This window comes from Cicer arietinum, chromosome 4 (assembly GCF_000331145.2).
Source record: "Cicer arietinum cultivar CDC Frontier isolate Library 1 chromosome 4, Cicar.CDCFrontier_v2.0, whole genome shotgun sequence".
NCBI lineage: Eukaryota > Viridiplantae > Streptophyta > Magnoliopsida > Fabales > Fabaceae > Cicer > Cicer arietinum.
In genome coordinates this window covers 13,372,623-13,387,343 of record NC_021163.2, presented here as the reverse complement: position 1 = coordinate 13,387,343, position 14,721 = coordinate 13,372,623, and the positions used below count along the sequence as shown (strand labels likewise).

The 14,721-nt window shown below is 30.1% G+C and overlaps 2 protein-coding genes across 5 annotated transcripts; both read right to left on the bottom strand.

Moving 5' to 3' along the window:
• Window positions 1-633: 633 nt before the first annotated feature.
• Window positions 634-3,878, bottom strand: LOC113786208 (uncharacterized). Of its 4 annotated transcripts, none has more exons than XM_073367186.1 (7): window positions 3,374-3,878; window positions 2,799-2,969; window positions 2,412-2,716; window positions 1,994-2,067; window positions 1,521-1,777; window positions 1,298-1,358; window positions 634-1,125 (listed from the first exon to the last, which is right to left on the bottom strand). In XM_073367186.1, the coding sequence occupies exons 1-3, from the start codon at window positions 3,422-3,424 to the stop codon at window positions 2,441-2,443; spliced, it is 498 nt and encodes a 165-aa protein (XP_073223287.1). In that variant the 5' UTR covers window positions 3,425-3,878; the 3' UTR covers window positions 634-1,125; window positions 1,298-1,358; window positions 1,521-1,777; window positions 1,994-2,067; window positions 2,412-2,440. The 4 variants fall into 4 exon arrangements, with proteins under 4 accessions (XP_073223287.1, XP_073223288.1, XP_073223289.1 ...); XM_073367187.1 differs by having other exon boundaries at window positions 1,999-2,067; XM_073367188.1 differs by lacking the exon at window positions 1,298-1,358 and having other exon boundaries at window positions 1,709-1,777.
• A 3,207-nt stretch (window positions 3,879-7,085) lies between these two features.
• LOC101510367 (provicilin-like) lies at window positions 7,086-9,418 on the bottom strand. Its single transcript, XM_004496646.4, has 6 exons — window positions 8,715-9,418; window positions 8,456-8,631; window positions 8,268-8,348; window positions 7,884-8,192; window positions 7,534-7,798; window positions 7,086-7,427 (listed from the first exon to the last, which is right to left on the bottom strand). The coding sequence occupies exons 1-6, from the start codon at window positions 9,376-9,378 to the stop codon at window positions 7,246-7,248; spliced, it is 1,677 nt and encodes a 558-aa protein (XP_004496703.1). The 5' UTR covers window positions 9,379-9,418; the 3' UTR covers window positions 7,086-7,245.
• Window positions 9,419-14,721: the final 5,303 nt, after the last annotated feature.

The window sequence follows — 14,721 nt, the reverse complement described above, 5'->3', positions numbered from 1 at the left end:
AATTATATATCATCTGAAAAATTCCTTTGCGTCGCAGCGGCCGACGCTAAAATCAAAATCAACAAAATTAGTAGCGTCGGCTTCACCGACGTTACTTTTAACTAATAAAAAGTGGACAATTAATGAGAGCCACCCAATCATAATATCAACCAATGAGAGCCACCCGATCATAATATCATTTGTGCAACAAAAGAACATAAGAACAATCATTCAATATATAAAATTTCACATGTGCTCTCATAAAAAACAAAGAAACATATCACATATGTAACAAGTGATATCCTACTTTCTTAAGACATAAATCCAAGTCAAAGTATAATAATTTTTATATTATCCCCTTTCATATTTGAAGTTAAATTCAACTATTTGATTTTAAAAAATTTATGATACATAAATGAAAGTAGTGAATATTTACTTAGTTTGACATACAAAATTATGAAGCATGGCTAATTTGCAAGCAACAACTGATGCAATGGACACATATTAGCAAGTATGTTAGAATATTTCACAAAAATCCTCCGTATAACATATAAACTAACAATTTTTTTATGATCCAAAAAACTATACAATAACCAATGAATGAAAGTAGTTAAGTTTTAGATGATTGCTTAATTACATTAGGATGCAATAGGATTCTCTATATTTAATTCAATTATATTATATAGTAGGATTATGTGATTAATTAGATACTTCTAATTAATCAATAACAACAAAAGCTTGTTCCCTTAACCAAAAGAAAATAGATTCCTACACTACTAGAAAAACTGATATTAACGTAGCCAAAAGTCGACGCTAACGTTGATTTAACGTCTGACTAGCGTCGGTGTCGGGCCTAGGCTAAAACAGGCAAAGCTAATTTATAGCATCGGTCAATTACCATCCAACGCACTCTAAGCCGACGCTACCAGCAAAATAAAACATTCGACGTTAGTTTAAAAAATCTTGTGCGTCGGCCTTGGGTAGACCGACGCTACAATCAACTAATACATTTATAATACAGCGTCGGTCGGGCCGACGCTACCTTCAACAATTGCAAGCTAAACAACAAAGAACATCCTTTGATTGCAATAAGCTTTATGTTTCAAGCTTTCCCTTGTGTCTGCTCTTAGGGTCAACTGCATCAATCTACCAACATGTGTATATAATAACTATCTAAACAACAACAACTTTGTGTATAACAAAATAATATGGATGGTTAGAACATATTTTCTAGTAAAACAAAAGAATATGGATGATTAGAAGTCTCAGTGCATCGTGGCAAGACCCATAATATTGAAAAGTAAAAATGTAATCTAACCTCAACATGAGGTAATATATCAGATTTGAGATAGACACCAGCAGAAGAGCAGTAAATGAACCTAACGTTTAGAACCAACATTTAATTTAATTATTATAAACAAAATGGAGATCAAACTCATTTTTAAACTTAATTAACTAAATGAATTATAAAATGAATAGATCAATTAATGGGAATATCATTCATAGTTGAATAGTCTTATACAACTAGTGCTACAACTTACTGTTCCAGATTAGGAAGAGCATCAAATTTGACACAATTAAGGCTTCTAAAATATCTAGTTATACAATTTGACACACAAATTTGACTATAACACTTTCACTTCTTTATTATACGATTTTTATAACTATGGTGTTTGTGTCGAAATAACATATTTTGTGAAGTTAAATAGGTAAATGATATTATATATACCTGGTGAGACATAAAAAGAGTGTATATGCATTCCAAATAGCATGTTTATCCTGAAAAGCCAATGCTAATCTGCAACATGTTTTCAAATTGGCCAAGTTAATCAATATTTGAGGTAGAGTGAACAAAAACTACTACGCTTACAGAGATTAAAACACATTTGTGTCAGCCATGTATCAAACAGAGATAGATGCAACTAGTGAAGAATCTAAACATCCAAATAATAAAACACTAAAATCAAACTTCATTGAATCAACTATTTATTCAACTATTTATAGAAAAGCAAACCTCACGTGGTTGATCAAGACATAAGGAACAATTTTAGACAAAGCATCTGCAAGTATCTGAATTGTTCCTAATCCCTGTCAAAATATAAACATACATAAGAACAAAATATCACAGTTAAATTTGACATGGACAATGACACATATATTCAGCTAACATTTAACCATCTTGACTATTCATATTTTTTTTCCATGCAAAGGGGAGAGATTTTTCATCTTTATATTTTTCAAAAGTGCTACATAACAGATAATGCAAATCAGAAATATTTTCCGAAGCACTATTTGTATTTGCAGGATTAAATAATCTAGGCAATGTATCTTCATGGTTATTTGCATTCTATTCAGAGGTTGGACAACTGATGATTAAGCATCTTGATTGCTTACAACACCAACCGCCACATCAATAGGATTTGAAATTGTACCTCGGTCTTCGTGAATCTCGATCACTTTATCATCTCTCTAAATTTTCCATTGCAAAACCAACAAAACTTCCAAGTTCAGGAGCTCTGACATTCTTTTCCTTCAGCAATTCAATTTCCACCTTCAATTTCTTAATTTCTTCCTCATATTTCTCTATAGATTGAGATTGAACATTAGTAACTTCCCTGATAGACAGATTATTTCCTGAGAGAGACCCTTCAATATGCATTTTCAGTGAAGTGATCTCAGCTCTGCAATCATTGAGCTCTTTTCTTTGGTGTTCCAAGGACTGTTTTAAAACTAGCACCTGAAAGTTAAAATTGGTATATCACAACTTTCATAAATACAAATGTTGTTTGATAGAATCATTTATACTAAAAATGAACTACCTGATTCTCTTTGTCTCTGATATCTTTCTGCATTGCCTCCAAGGATTTAGTTAACTTTCCAATTTGAGTATCTGTCAAATCCTTGTTCTTCAACAAGGTTTCCTTTTCTTGATTCAGCTTCTTATTCAATTTCAGCAAAGTTTCGTTCTCTTGAAGTAGAGAAAAAATTTCCTGCATTTTCATGTGGATTTCAATAGAAATAGTAATGCGAAAAGAATCACTTAGCTTGTGGCTCCCAACTTTAATATTTATAGATTAGGATGAGATTAAGGCTTGTTCACGGAATTCCTAACCGATATATTATTCCTAACATAAATAGACAAGCCAATAAACTAATATGCATTCAAACACCCAGACAAAAAACTTAGAGAAAAATGTAACAATTGACAATTGCAGAAGAAAAAAAAATTGCATATGGAAAATTCAAATCATATGACAATTGCAGAAACTTCAACTAACTTTTATGCTTAAATTCAAATTGTAAGCATTAACTTATGAAAAATTGATAGACAATTCAAATTCGATTAATCTTTCAGAATCACAAGTAACAAAAATTGAAACGAAAGATGAGATACCGTCGTAGCTACTAGAATCAAAAGACTGATGAAGATTCCTGCGCATGTCATAAGCACGGGAGGAAACACGTTTCAGGAACTCGTCGGAGCTTCCAGGAATTGTGTCGTCCATGTGAAGCGCGCCTCCTCCACCTCCTCGTTTTCACCGGAGACTCTTCGCCACCGACGTTACACGGCACCTCCTTCCTCCTCCTCGTTCGGCAGCAAGGTGCAAAGCAATATGCAAGGATTTGATTTCAAATTCAAGTTTTTTGATCACGTAAGGCTTCAAGTGATTTTAGGGATCTGGGGTTTTTCGCAAGATGAGTAATTTTGGAGTTTTTTCGCATCTAGATGAATGAAGGCGCGATTTTAAGGAACCTGAGATGGAATGCCAATTGGGGGAAATAAAACTGAGATGGAGATTGAAGGTTGGTTGAGATTTTGGGGAAGATGAAAATGAAAAGTTCAGCAAATTTGGGGCTAAGAGTTTAGGAGGAAACTGAAATACTTTTAGAGTGTAGGAGCAAACCCTAAACATAAAATAAATTTACTGAAAAAACTAATTAACTTTACAAATTAGAAAATGTAGCGTCCGACTGTCCGACGCTAGATGGATGATTTAAACTAAAAAATAAATAACCGTCTGCCATGTTTTATTTAGCGTCGGCCAAACCGACGCTAATATTTAATGAAAACACAAAAATATTTCGTGAACTAGCGTCCACATGACCGACGCTAACTAGCGTTAGAGTCATGGCCGACGCTAAGTATAGCAGCTAAAAACAGTTTTGCTAGTAGTGCCAATACCATGACTTAAAATTCACAATAACAAAAAAAAAAAAAAAGATCAAAAGTATACTAAGATTCACAAGAGTCCTAGAGTGAAAAAGGAATTGAAGCAAACATATGAATTTAAAGCAAAATAAAATCATTCTAAACAAAATTTAACGTAATTCTATGAGAAATCAACTAATCACATCAAAATCTTCAAATTTCCTGCACTGAAAATCAACTAATCACGTCTTTATCGAAATCCTATGAGAAACATGATTTTTGAAGTCCAATTATTAAACAGAAATCCTAACCTCAAATATGCGATGTAATGAATCTCTTTGTTTTTCTCTTCTTGAAAACCCTCATTGTCAAGATGATATATCACTCCTTTTATGGTTTGGAATGACGACAGCGACGACAATGAGCAGTTGAGAGAAGTTGCCACAACTTCATAAAACAACACATTCAAGTTTATCGGCTCTCCTTTTAAAACGCATACAGAAGGGAGAAGAGTAACACTATCCTTCAAAAGCATGTTAAATATTGTTTATCAGCTCTTCAAGTATTGCCAATTTAAATTGTAAAGAAACAAACCAGGTTAAAATTCGCAAAGAAAACGAAATGGAAAAAACTGAGGTTAGTATATATGATATTGATCTTGTCCATGCCACAATACTTAATATGTTCAAATAAGAAATCAACAAATAAGAAATCAAATATTTAATAAGAAAAATAATATATGTTCTAATCATTGATGATAGTAATTGCAGTGGATGAAAGGATGATGAAGACCACTAGAGAGGAGTGCACACAATACCATTTCCTAACTTTTGAGACATAATAATAAATAGAAGGGTTGAAGAATAATAATCAACTATGAACTATTCCATATTTAGAAAGAACAAAAGTATTTAAAAATGAAAAATAGGGCAGGAGGAAGGACAAATATTTTGGGTGAGTCATCGCTAAATAAATGTGGTATTATAATTATTGATATGAATTGATTATAAAATTGAAGGAGAATGAATATTGAATGAATGAGCAAGTATACAGTAGAGCTATAAATAAAACTTGTCTACAAGTGCAAACTTAGAGTGACATATAAACATATAATTGATTTGATAAAAATAAAACTATATATCAAAATTTATAATTAGATGACAATAGAATGATTTGTGAGGATGTTTTAATATATGATAAATAAGTTTTGACAAATTTTGAATTTTTTTAAATTAAGATAGCTAGGATTTAAATGTGGTTAAAAAATATAAACGTTGCTAATAAGGCATTACCACAATAAAAAAAAATGTGGCTAACCAAAAATTAATCGTGGCTATATTTTGGGACCTATTTTAATGACTGCGATAACTAAGTTTAATTAATAGAAAAATTGGCATTTTTATTTACTTTTTAGTAATTTAATGTCTATATCTAATCTTACGGATTGTAACAACAAAATTCATACATGCATAATTATCGGTGAAGTCTTGACCTATTTTGAATTTGTTATTTTTCATCCTTTCTCAACTTGATACTATAATATTTAAAAATTCAAAATTAAAAATATTTGTGATTTATGATGCGGTTCTTTAACATGTTCATTATTCATTAGTCATTTTTTTAAATGCCATATTTCACTATAATTTCTCTATTGTTAGTCATTATTAGCTTTCTCTTTGTGTTTCTATGTATGGTAGTAAAAAAATGTATCATTTTTTATTCTTTTTCTATTTTCATTCTATGATGGTTAAGTTTTATTGACCACATTTGACATTTGAAGTTCTAAAATAAAGATTCTTAGTTTTATATTGGAGTAAGGATATTAAAGATAGCAAAAGATTTTCAAATTAATCCAAAGTAGGTCAAGACTTCGACAACAATCATGCACATTTCTTTATTAGTTTTATATTGGAGTAAGGATATTAAAGATAGCAAAAGGTTTTCAAATTAATTCGAAGTAGGTTAAGACTTCGACAACAATCATACACGTATGAATTTTGTTGTTACGGTTTGTATTCTATTTTTTATAATTTTCTTTCATTAATTACATTGTACTTTTCTTTGTCTGAATTGTATTGTTCTTTCTAAATTGAAAAAATTATGATACACTATATAAAATTACATTATAATTTAATTTTATAATAATTTTTCACATTACTATTTTAAATTTTATTTTTCTAATTTTTGAATTGTTGAACTCAACAATGATTCTCTAACAATATTTACTCTTTTTTCAAGAAAAAAATATGATATAAATATGTCTTTGTAGCAATTAAAACAAATTAAATCTTTGTGAAGTAATCATTCAAAGATAAAAAAAACTATACCTTAATTGAAAGAACAAAAAAAAAGACTACAGGCCTCCATCTCACAATATTCATTACGAATAGAAAAAAAAATGTATTTTTATTATAATAAATGCTAAATGTACAATAATAATTTGAGAATTATGCAAGTTGTAATTAAAATTATATTGAAATAACTTTTATAGCAAGCTACACATGTAACAAAGTGATTTTTTAAACACATAAATATGGTAATTTCATTTCAGAATTATGAAAGTCGTAGAGTTTCTAGAATGTTATGCATTTGGGTAAGTCCATTTTTGTTAATTAAATTGTATATCTATTTAGGCTGTATTATACAATCTATTGAATTGTGTCATTATAGTCATGTGTTTCTTCTTGTTTTTTTATGAATAAAAATTAAATTTCTTACTCTGAAATTTGCAACACTTACCACTTAGGCTATACCAGGTGATATTTGTCGATAGTTATAACTAGAGCAACATTAATTAAAAGGTACATTCTATTATTTTGTTTTGTATTCATTTTTTTATTTACTATAAATATAACTGAACTCCACTCTTACTATTTCAAGTTATTGTTTTGAACACTTTTGATATAACTAGCATAGAGCATTATTCACTACAAAAAGGAACATAGTAGAACAGAGCTGATTAAGAAGACACAATTTATTCTTAATGTATTTATTCATAGCATAAGAGCAGAACTCAAGTTGTTATAGTTACAAGATCCTCCTTATTCATCCTGTGCTCACTATGAGCTAACTAACTCTTACATCATACATGCATATTATTTCAGTTGATTGATTACTCAGTAAAAAGTGTCCAAAATTGAAGATAGAGGACTCCTTCTTTGGCTTCCTTGTGATTGAGCATTTGCAAAGTGAGATTGTCTTTGATTCTTTATTAGTCTATCAACCTCTTGAGCAGAACCAGGAAATGCAAGCTCTTTCACCGGCCTTTCTATTTGGCTTATCACATTATCGTCCTCACCTTCAAATTTTCAATCAACAAAAAAATGTACCCTAAGTGAGCCTTTTCTCGCCCGATGAGTTTATGTCCATTTATAGTACATTTAATTTAATTTAATTATCCATACCTGCAAGGAAGTTTCTCTGGTTGTTCTGAGCATTGATACCAAACCCAAGCAAAGAGAGATTTGAGGAAGCATTTACAGCAACTGGATGACCTGCTGGAATGACAAAGACATCACCTGGAGACAGGTTAGCTCTATACCTCTGCACTTGTTTGCTTTTCTCTTCTTCCTCATTTCTTAGACCCACAAGTTCAAAGTTTCCCTTTCCTTCATTAACCACTACTACCATTGTGGCCCTCGAATTGAAGTGTGGCAACATCAAACCTCCCTAAAATTTAAAAAGCAAGTGATCGAGTGAATATACTATAAATTATTGTCTAATTATAGTTCTGTATATATATTTATTTTGTAACCTCGTTAATTTCAGCATAGTCCACAAGTATATCCAAGTCCTGTAGCTGAGAACTTTTCTTTGGGGTGATCTCAAAGAACTTGCCAAACTTGTTGGAATAAATGGGGCTGCGCCTTTTCAAGTTAAATGGTTCTGATTCAGAGGATATGCTTTTCCTTGAACTTGATTCAGCATGTTTGCTTAGTTCCTCAATTTGTTCCCTTGACACTTTGACTATTACTTCTGCTTCTTGGCTCTGTTGTCTCCCCCTGTGGCCTCTCCTTTGTTGTGGCTCCTCTAGTAGAATCCTCTCTATGTCCTCATATTTGGCCTATATATTCATAATGGTTATGTATGAGTGAATTGATAGACATTAAGTCAAACAACATGTGTTGCATATGCTTACATTGAAGGAGGCCTCTAGAATATTCTTGCTGAATCCGTTAAAGTATGATTGTTGGTTGTTATTGGCAAATGGGAAGAAAGCCTGTATGAAAAGATAAACATCAATAGTCAGATATGAAAAGGATAATAACAAAATAAATGGATGTGTTGGTAATGAGAAAAGGCTAACAGTATATATATATATATTACTTGGAATTTTGCAGGTGTGTTAATTGGTATGGCAAGATCTACTATTCTGAGATCCTCATTTGAGTCTCGATTAGCTAGATAAGCAATAGTGCCTGCGGGGAGTTTGATGGTATCACCACACTCAAGGTTAAAAGAGTTTCTGTCGTTGGAGTTCAACACTGTGAGTATGGCTTTCCCTGCATTATTCAATATTCAACAAATTAATTCCTTATGTAAAATGAAGGAAACTTAATTGTTTGCTTATAGTACAATAAATTACCACTGAGAACTACAAGGATGAAATCAGCATCTGTGTGTTGAGGGAGGAAGAGAGTGTGAGGTCTGGCCTTATACTCCAGAAGGCGGTAGTTTTGAAGATTCTCAAATAAGTTGGAACGTTTGTCAAATCTTTGAAGGAGACGAATGTGACCGTGTTCGTTTTCGAAGATAGTTTGGAACTTGTTGGAGTTAAAGAAAAAGGGATTCCTTCGTCCTTGTGACTCTGAAGAAGTCTCTTCTTCCTCCTCTCTTTGATGTTCTTGGCGCCTCTCCTTCTCCTCTCTTCTCCGCCTCAACCTCGCCCTCTCTTCAGGATCTTGATGACGACGACGTCCTCTCCACTCGTCATTATCTTGGTCTTCATCTCTTGTACGAGGAGGCAGTTGTCGCCGCTTTTCCTCCTTCTCACCCTCTTGGCGACCCCGCTCTCTTCTACCAGGTTCCCTAGGTTCTAAAGGTTCTTCAACTTCTTCTTCTTCCTCCTTTTCGCAATGAGACCGGCACTCATGGTGTTTGAATGTTTCATGTACTTTGTTGTATCGCTGGAGACACTTCTCAATACAGGGGTTCCCCTGTACAATGCCATAAGAGACACAAACTGAGGCTAGGAATATAATTCCAAGCAACAACAAAAGTGGAAATCGTGCTTTGGTTGCGGTCGCCATGATTTGAATTTGAATCACTTTGGATGACGAGATAAGGAGTGAAGTAATGGATATTTATAATTATAAAACATAAAGCTAGATGAGTAACGTGGATAGATATTTGGCAACATTGCAGGATGTAGTTTGACGAGTGTTGAAAGGAACAAAATTGAGGTGGCAAAATAAACCTCGCGTTCTTTGGGATGCATGAGTGACACCTTGGAGGTGTACGTGTTATAACGAATGGAATTTGGGGTCCATTCCATTTCGATGCGGCGATCATGATCTGCTTATTCCACTTCGGATTTATAAAACTAACTTCTTATTTCTCTTCATCACTTACCATTTGTTGTTTCTTCACATGAGGTTTAGGTTACAATTGACATGTTGTGTGTATGTTATTAGAACTACTCAAATCACCTATAATATTTTACTGATCACGTCAAACTTAAAATTTTAAACTAAAGTCACCTATAATATTTTACTAATCACGTCAAACTTAAAATTTTAAACTAAAGGTTGGTGAAATACATATAACTATTCATCTATCTCCGTAATAATTGTTTTATTTATAATATTTAATTTTTTAAAATTATTTGTCTTTAAACATTAATAAATTTAACTGACAAATACTAGGTTGATTGATTCGAATTTAAGACCGTGAATTTATTATATTAAAAATTATTATTTTCTTAAGATAAAAAAATATTATTTATTAATATATTTATTTATTGTATTTTAGTATATTAAAGTTCTCTATTGATTGTAATTAATAAATATATTTTAATAAATTAAACTTATTTTATTATTAAAATTATATTTTTTAATAATTATATTACAAAGAAATATTTAAAATAAGATAGTAATTTTATTTGATTCTTCAGAAATTACACATGTAACCTAAAAATTTACCATCAATGTATATCGAAGTGACCAGAGATTGTTATTAATATGTTCGTGAGCACAATTAAATAATATTACGGCGGAGAAAATAACCTTATCGTAAAAATAAGATTTTATTTATTTTAATTAATAGAATATATTTTATGAAAACAACATAAATTTAAAATTATTAAATTAAAAAAAATGTGTGAAAAATACAATTTAAATTAATAATATAAATTTTATATATTATCGAAGTTAATAAATATGTTAGTTTAAATCAAACAACAATGAAATAAGACAAGAAAACAAAGTAATGCCACACAAAACCGTAATATCATATAAAAATTAAATCTCCATAAGAACTACTAATTTAGATAAATGAAAAGAAAGAATAATTTTAAAGAATATTTCTAATTCAAAAATTGGTGTAAACCAACTATCTCTAATGGATAAAAAAAATAAAAGAGGAAGAGAAAAACTTTTTAAAACACTTTTATATTTTAAATTTTAAATTTTTTTTTTACTTATTTGATTTACAAAACAATAAACTTATTTGATAATTTAATTTTTTTAAATAATTTTTGACTAAAAAATATTTAAAAAAAAGTAAAACACCATTTTTGTTTTTTTAATTTTAAAAAGTATAATATTAAAATTAATTTTACAAAACAATTTTTAAAAAATAATAATTCAAATAAATTTTTAAATTTTAAAAAACTAAAATAATTTTTTTAGAATGAAAATCAAACAGACCTTAAATTTTGTGTTTTTAATTACTATATTAAGAACATTTAAGTGGGGTTTAGGTTTTGACATATGAATTTGAAAATAGAGTGTTTATAGTACATTAACAAATTAAAAAGATTTGATATGGTTGGTTTTAAAATAATAAAATCATGACTTTTTTTTTAGCAAAAAAGTTTAATTATTCGGCAGCACTTTAAACTATTTAAAATATTTTAAATTATCTCAAAACTTAAAAAAAATGTAATCAAGTTTAAGAACTTATATATTTTGTATAATTAAATTATATTGTATTGTTGTTAATCAACTGTAAATCAAACTTTAATAAAAATATCTAATCACAATTAACACTCTACATCTCAATATATATATATATATATATATATATATATATATATATATATATATAGGAAATACTAATAATTTGGTATAATGGGCTAATTTTCTATAGACAAAAAAGAAAATCTAACTTAATACATAGGATAAATAATAAATCATAATAATAACTTTTGTATAATACATGAAAATCCCAAATTTACCCTCAATCTTCTAATATCAAATCTGGTGCTTAATAGCCGTATTGATAAAAATAATTATTGGCATGATCGCACTCCTTGGTAATATTAATTTTAAGAAAGAACCACAATTCACACACCAAACAGCAGGAGACATGATCGTTATGAGTCTCCACTCTCCATACTCCTTCAAGCCCACAATTAAACCCATGACCCAAACAATTCCACATTCATATCACAACCAGCAAGACAATTACAATTAATGACGATCCACCCTAGAAAAATTATCACGCATACATGAGGGGGTCCAGATATTAATTGCTAATTGGCAGTCCTTAAGATGTGGATGATATAAGTCTATTTGCTTAAGATTTAAATAAAAATTATTTTTATAGTATTTTATTTTTTAATAAATTTTTTAAAATGAATTCTGAAAATAAAGTTTAAAATGGAAATTATGTTAAAATAGTTTGTCATAAAATATATTTTAAAGTTTAAATATTTCATCTATTTGTTATAATTTTTTTGGATAATTAAATTTCAAAAAAAATCAGATTTGAGAATTTTTTTTAAATATAAATTTTATTATATTAAAATATTTAATAATAAATTTTCAAGTTATAGAATGTCAAAATTAATTTTCTTAATTTAAATAAACGAATCAGAAACAACTTCTACTATTTTAAAATAAATTATCATAAAAATCATTTTTAAAAATATAAATTCAAAATCACTTTTAAATTTTTTTTAAACAAATAGACCTAAAATAATACAAGTGATATAATATAAATTGTGATTTCAATATCATTAGAAAAACTTAAAAACTTATAATATTATAATTGTGAATCGCAAATTAAAATCATTCATCCTCCTCTTCACCACAATACCTAAAAATAGATTGGATTTGTCCAAATGCATTTTAATCTTTATGTGATTGATAATTTCATGACAAACTAACCAAATGACACATCTCACTCACTCACTTGGAGACTCTTGCAAATCTTCAGTTCATCCAAATTACTAGGGTGGGCAAAGTTCAATTCTGAACTAGAACCATTTGAAAATTGAACCGAACTGTTTTTCAGTTTGGAAAAACCGAACTGAACCGGTTTTCAGTTCAAAGAACCGAACCGAACCGGTTTATAAAAGTGGTGCACCGGTTTATTATTTTGAACCGAACCGAACTGGTTTAACTTAATTTTTTTGTTCATATAGGCCAAAATTTACATAATTACACCTAATTACATCTAAAAAAAATTCGGTTCAAGTTTTATGAAATAAAAACCGGTTCGGTTTGGTTTTTTTAAACAAAAAACCGGTTCGGTTTGGTTTTTTGAATTGAAAAACCGGTTCGGTTCAGTTCTGGTTTTACAAAATCAGTTCGAAAACAGTTCGGTTCTTAAACCAGTTCAGTTCAAAACTAGTTCGGTTCGGTTCGGCAGTTTGGTTCAGTTTTTGGTTTTTTTGAACACCCCTACAAATTACACATCATTCTAAAAAAAAAAAAAGACTAGGTTGCAGTTGCATTTACACATAATTCATGATATTTATGAGTACAAGGTTGTTGTTCTTAAAATATATTGAAGCGTAGTAAATATATACTAAATAGTAAAATAAAATTAAAAAAAAAAACATGGGAAATAAAAAGATGACAATAAAACCGTTGAGTTTCTTGGTTGATGGATAGGATGCCATGCCAACTGTTACTTAGCTATCAAAGAAATTATTGCAATGCTAACTAGCTGGTCCACTAGGGTGCAAATCGCTTATTGTGCGCTTTGTTTCACCCAACATGGTCCATCCATTCCATTTTTAGATAACTCTGCAAAATCCTTATATAGAAATTTATTAAACAACTATTATATCTCGTTTAATTAACTTGCACAAATTCAACAGAAGTTGCCATTTTCGCTCAAAAGTAAACTCATCAACGCTTTAGTCATAATTCAACTTTTATAAAAAATAAAAATTAAGTAATTCAACTAGTTTTATGTAACGGTTTGAGATTTATGCACAGCCCAAAAGATAACAATCGAAATTAATAGATGAATAATCTTCTGCGGTTTTGATTCAACTACAATATGGAATTACAATCAAGATTAAATTAAAGTACTAATGAGGGATTGATGTGAATGTTGGTTTGTTCAGGGTTTCAAGTGGAGTCATATTCTAAGTTTTATAAATTCATTTACAGTTTGCAGATAATACTCTTCTCTTGAGAAAAAAAGTTGGATAAATATACGTGCTATTAAGATTATTTTTATGTTGTTTGAGTTTGTTTCGGGACTCAAAGTGAACTTTCACAAGAGTTTGTTGGGAGGGTTGAATGTGGACAACTTTTAATTAGTTAACACTCCTCATATTCTTAATTGAAAAATTGTCAAGTTCCATTTAAATATCTTGGTTTTCCCATTGGAGTTAATTCTAGAAGGACTTTTTCTGAGCTCCAATGATTGAGAGATAAACTCTCCAATTAGAAGTCATGTCATTTATCGATGGTTCGTTGTCTTATCCTACTTAAAGTTGTCTTGTCTGCCTTTTATTTCCTTTCATTTTTCAAAACTCTTTTAGCTATTATTTCTCATCTTAATACCTTTTTAAATCTTTTTTATAGAGGAAATTGAGGATACAAGAAAAATTAATTGGATTAAGTGGACAAGGTGTGTCTTAGGCATGATAGACAAGGGTTGGGTATTTGGCGGGTGCGTAAGTTCAATTGTGCACTATTAAGTAAATGGTGTTGGAGATTGAGGTCATAGAGGAATGACTTGTGGTTTAAAGTTCTAGAGTCTAAATATGGGTTGGATTGGATCGAGATTGGGAGGGGAAGTAAGGAGTCCTTGTGGTAAAAGCATATTAAGTTAATTAGTGAAGATTAGGAGTGTGGCAATATGGATTGGTTCAACAATGTTCTCGTTCAAAAAATAGATTATGGGATTGATACTTCATTCTGGTGTGATCCTTGATTGGAGGGTGAGACGCTTTGTGAAAGATTTAATAGACTATTTGAATTAGCTAGTAATAAAAAAGTGACAATAGCATATATGGTCGGGTTTGGTTGGGATCTTGATGGTGGTGGGTAGGTTTGGAGGAGACATTTGTTTGTGTGAGAAAATGATTTGGTGCGTGAACATTGTGCTTTGTTATCTAATGTTTTTATGCATGAAGGTGTTCCAAATAGGTGGCCTTGGAGACCTAAAAATAGTGCATGTGGAGGTTG

Coding starts and splice junctions, on each gene's coding strand:
- LOC113786208 (XM_073367186.1), bottom strand. CDS start 3,424: ATGACATGCGCAGGAATCTTCATCAGTCTTTTGATTCTAGTAGCTACG. Junction 2,970..3,373: donor TGATTCTAGTAGCTACGACG/GTATCTCATCTT, acceptor ATGAAAATGCAG/GAAATTTTTTCTCTACTTCA. Junction 2,717..2,798: donor TCAGAGACAAAGAGAATCAG/GTAGTTCATTTT, acceptor TTTAACTTTCAG/GTGCTAGTTTTAAAACAGTC.
- LOC101510367 (XM_004496646.4), bottom strand. CDS start 9,378: ATGGCGACCGCAACCAAAGCACGATTTCCACTTTTGTTGTTGCTTGGA. Junction 8,349..8,455: donor ACACACCTGCAAAATTCCAA/GTAATATATATA, acceptor CTTTTCATACAG/GCTTTCTTCCCATTTGCCAA. Junction 7,428..7,533: donor CCAGAGAAACTTCCTTGCAG/GTATGGATAATT, acceptor GAAAATTTGAAG/GTGAGGACGATAATGTGATA.